Source organism: Triticum aestivum, chromosome 3D, assembly GCF_018294505.1.
Source record: "Triticum aestivum cultivar Chinese Spring chromosome 3D, IWGSC CS RefSeq v2.1, whole genome shotgun sequence".
NCBI classification, from domain to species: domain Eukaryota; kingdom Viridiplantae; phylum Streptophyta; class Magnoliopsida; order Poales; family Poaceae; genus Triticum; species Triticum aestivum.
In genome coordinates this window covers 485553916-485558271 of record NC_057802.1, presented here as the reverse complement: position 1 = coordinate 485558271, position 4356 = coordinate 485553916, and the positions used below count along the sequence as shown (strand labels likewise).

Sequence of the window (4356 nt, the reverse complement as noted above, 5' to 3'; positions counted from 1 at the left end):
AAGCGGCACGCCATGCCGAGCCTTCCTCTCCTTCCGCCTCGGGGCCGGCGAGAGCGACAGGACTCGCACAATTCGGGCGACGCCGGGGGCGCAGAACGGGAGCCCCACGCCAGCTTTTGTTTCCTGCATTGTTTCGGAAAGCGCACAGGACAGTTGGTCAATGGTACGTAACTTTCTTCTTATTATTGTGTGGCACTGCCAGGGCATGTTACATTGCACCATGGATGATGGATCGGTGGATGCCTGCGTGGACGGGTGCACGTCGTATCATGGAAGAGAGAGGGCAGGCAGGCCAAGAATCACATGCTTTTCATGTATGATACGTCCGGTTCAAATTACTACAGCAGCAAGCACAATTACAAGCAGGAAAAACACGACGGCGAAACGCGAACACGATCTACAACAACCTAAGGAACCAGGGCGCCGTCGTCGGATCATCTGCGCCGGCGCCCCCTTCTTCTTCGCTTTCGCTTCGGTCTTGGTGTCACGAATTATTCACAGGCCAGTTTCGTGTCGAAGCTACTGAGGCAGATGGCGAACGCCTGGAACGCCGACAGAGGGTAGCGGTAGTCCATGGTGAACATGTCCCTCGCGACCTTCCCAAACTGCAGGATGACCTTCTCCGGGTCGACCGGGCCGGGCTGCGAGGGCGTCGGGGCGCCCGCCGGCGGCGGGTTCGACGCGGCGGTGAGCTGGAAGTTCTTCACCGAGGCGATGGTCACGCGGCCGCGGAAGTTGAGGCACCAGCACTGCAGCTGCTCGTGCCACCTCGGGGGCTTGTTGCGGAGCACCAGCGGCCGCTCCTTGACCTCGCCCTCGCCGTCGCCGTCCGTCATCCCGCCGCCGCTGATCTCGGAGAAGCGCGCGCTGTTGAAGTCCATGGACTGGTCCATGATGGACCTGGAGAAGGTGGCGCTGCTGCGGAACGACTGGGAGAAGGACGTGATGCTGCGGAACGAGTCCCCCAGGGCTCGAGGCACGATCTGCTCCGGCTGGCCGGGGACGACGCCGCCGGGCTCGACCGAGGAGGCCGGTATGGAGTGCATGATGCAGCGCATCCGCCTAGGCCCTCTCGTGCCAAGAACATTCAGCTCGTATGTCACCTGGGCTATGTTGTAACTGACGGCAGGCACCTTCGGAGAGACCCTTGTTGAGTTGAACCTTCTGCTGCTCCTTCCAACAGGTGGGACTACGGCCCCGTTGTACGGGGGCTGCGTGTCGTAGATTAAAAACTTTGTGCCGAGGAAGTTTGACCTGGAAAAATGGTAAGCTTGGTGTCACACTCCCAAACAAGCAGAATGTCAAAAGTTTTTCTTCCATAAACCTAGTAAGTATTAATTACCTCAGCTTTCCAATGTAGGTTCTGTTCGATCTTGAGGTGTTGGCAGAGTCCATTGAGATGGCATACTCTGTGCAAGATGTCTTGCGGTTCCGTTTAGCAGATAAGAGGAACTTGCCAGTTTCTGCAGTAACAACTGCTCAAAAGAAAAAGATTCAGCACATTTGATTAAGTGGGAGGAGATAATTCAGGCATTTGATCACTTCATACAGAAAAACATTTCCCATGTTCAGAAGTCAGAACCAGAAAGGTTTGCATGAAACGAGGCAGATCAGTCGATTAAAGCACTCAAACATTATGAAATATTTGAGACTGGTTATGTTTTCATCCTCCAGACCTCGACTATATCTCAGTGAGATAATAAACCACCATACACAGAAAAAAAATGTACAACTGATGAGCATTGCTAGTACAAATGAGGGAAGCATGACATACCATTGGTAAGGCACAGGTAGAGCTGATAGGTGGATTTTGATTTGTTCCTCTTTATAAAACATTGAATCATTCCATCTCGAGGACCAGGCTGTCAAAACAACAAAAGTTGTAGCGTATGAAGCACAAGGAAAGATGTCCACTGCTCACGGTTTTAGTATAATAGTAGTAGGTACTTTCAGCAAAGGATGTCGGTATCTCTTTTTTTCCCTTTACCTGCTTTAGAGAGACTCGGAACGTAAGCTTCCCAGAGAACTCAGGGCTCAGCACAATCTCTTTGCACATTTCCCTCCATGTCTTACAAACAGCCGCGAAGCAGACGACATGCTTCCTGGATGGCCAGGTACTCTCATCAGCCTCCAGTCTCCTTATGATATCTTGGAGGAGCTCAGGAGGAAGACTTGCCCACCGGCTCTCTTGAATTACAGGAGCTGGATCGAGGAAGTCATCCAGTGAGCTCTGAGCCTTCCCCTTGTGGTGCCCAGTAAGACCGTAAAGGCTTGCGATTGTCACATCAAAGCTCCGTCTCGACAAGCTACCGAAACCATCCCTAACATCACGAGCTATGCTACGAAACGACATCTAAGCCAGCCAATGCCAGATAGTAAGGCATACGATACTGCCTGCAATTGGAAATAAACAAGGTTACCAACAATCTTTTAGCTGCTCCAGTTGATAGAATCATAGAACAATGAACAAGTAGATTACCGCGCCTCCTCGGAAAGATTAGACCGCCAGAAAGCGCATGACTGAAGCAGCCGCTACGAGCTGTCCCTGTGAGAACAAAAAATCTCCATAAGCAAACAAGGCAGGATTACTAACACTGACGGATTTGATTGAGATAGGCTCACAGTGACTGTGTAACAACTAGGTAGGCCTAACTAGCAATCAAAGAGGAACCCCTGAACCCACAAATTGCTCATGGCGCAAGAACACACTTTTTGGCTACATACATATAAACCAGACGTCACTGTAAGCGCAAGACAGCTGGAAGTTTCGGAAAACTGCCTAAAAATGCATGCACAGTGCTGAGAAATGACAGTTTGGCTACCGGAGGGCACGTCACATGTTTTTTGTGTGAGAGTTAACTTCCCGTGGAAGCTGTGGGGGAACGTAGCACCAAGAAATGAAGATGAAATGAAACCATCCCAATTAGTTGCCGCCAATTTCTATTGCATTTTGAAGATGAAATGAAATATTGTGCCTTGCAGAACCAAACCATAGCCCTCTCTTCGTTTTCTCTTCACGCTAATACTAATACATAAACTAGCATACTAGCAAGTTTAATACTAGGATGTACGTATCGTATAGCATATTATACTGTAGAAAGATAACATAATAAACAAGCCCAGTTTTGAAAAATATAGAAGTACAACTGGTTCCTCTGCTCAACCCCTGCAATGTAAGAAAAACAAATAAATTCTGAGGGAGACGGCCCAAAAGTCCACGCTCTTCCGCGAGAATTCGCCCCGGAGAACGCGCGCATCTACGGAACCAGAGAGGGTACGATCTACCGATCCGGCGACCCCGAGGGCCACGCCATCGCCGCGCCGCCACTCACGGAACACACTCAGAACACAACCCGCACAAAAACAGAACCCCACAAAACCCACGGAAACCAGGCAAAATCGACCCAGAGCCGCCCGGGGGGGAAGGGAGGACCGGAGCTCACATCGCATTCAGCCGAGCCGGCGCCGCCACAGCTCCCGGACGCACAGGACGGGCACGCGCCAGGGCCAGGCCAGGCCACTCCCGCTGGACGGTTCCGGGTTAGCCTCTGCGAGCTCCGAGCGCCGGCTACCTCTCCTCCTCGCGTGCTCTCTCGGCTGCGCCGCGTGCGCGCTGTGTGAAGAAGGCGAGGGGAGATGGGAGAGGGAGAGAGATGAATGAATGAGGAAAGGAGCGGGGCGGGGCGGGGCGCTGGGCTCCGGTTTGTTTATCCGGTGTGGCGGTGGTGGGGTGGGTCGAGCGAGTTGACCGCGCCTTTTCCGTTCCGTCGGGGGGCCGTCCCCGTCCCTGCTATGCTATTCTAACGGCGTCGGGTCGGGCCCGGTGAGCTAGGTGGCTAGCTGCCTTGCCTTGCCCCGGCGTCCACGGCACCAAAAGCGGAGGGGAGGGCATGCGGCGTGCAGGTGAGGGTGGTGTCTGGTGCGGTGTGTGCGTGCAGCGTGCACCGCCGAGCCGGCGCCACCAGAAACGGGACGGTATCCACTGCGTGACCAACTTTTTCTTTACAGACACCGAGCACCGTACAGGCACGCGCCGAGCTCGTGGGCTTGAAACGTGCAGCGTTCACTGGATCAACGGGTTTAGCTTACATGTTAAATCATTTCATGATACAACTTTATCTTATATATCGAGAAAAGGCCATGCCCCTAAGTGTTCAGACGGTAGATCTGCGAGCCCGGTAGCGTCCACCTGCACCCACAACCTAGCCCCCACCTCGACCGTGTCGAGGAGGCTGGCAATGTTTGGGCGTGCGCCTTTGAAGATGTCCGCATTGTGATGCTTCCAGATTCATCGATCACGGCGTCAACATGGTCATCGTGTACGCGCCTTTGCGCGTAGCGGTAGGGGCAGAGTGG

The 4356-nt window shown here is 53.3% G+C and overlaps 1 protein-coding gene across 1 annotated transcript; it reads right to left on the bottom strand.

The window, feature by feature from the left end:
• Positions 1–290: 290 nt before the first annotated feature.
• LOC123079877 (tubby-like F-box protein 3) lies at positions 291–3733 on the bottom strand. The gene is made up of 6 exons (XM_044502703.1): positions 3444–3733; positions 2480–2545; positions 1988–2394; positions 1775–1862; positions 1343–1475; positions 291–1254 (listed from the first exon to the last, which is right to left on the bottom strand). Exons 3-6 carry the CDS (start codon positions 2351–2353, stop codon positions 492–494), a joined length of 1350 nt encoding a protein of 449 aa, XP_044358638.1. The 5' UTR covers positions 2354–2394; positions 2480–2545; positions 3444–3733; the 3' UTR covers positions 291–491.
• Between the last annotated feature and the right edge of the window lie 623 nt (positions 3734–4356).

Coding starts and splice junctions, on each gene's coding strand:
- LOC123079877 (XM_044502703.1), bottom strand. CDS start 2,353: ATGTCGTTTCGTAGCATAGCTCGTGATGTTAGGGATGGTTTCGGTAGC. Junction 1,863..1,987: donor TCCGAGTCTCTCTAAAGCAG/GTAAAGGGAAAA, acceptor TTGTTTTGACAG/CCTGGTCCTCGAGATGGAAT. Junction 1,255..1,342: donor ACCTACATTGGAAAGCTGAG/GTAATTAATACT, acceptor CCATTTTTCCAG/GTCAAACTTCCTCGGCACAA.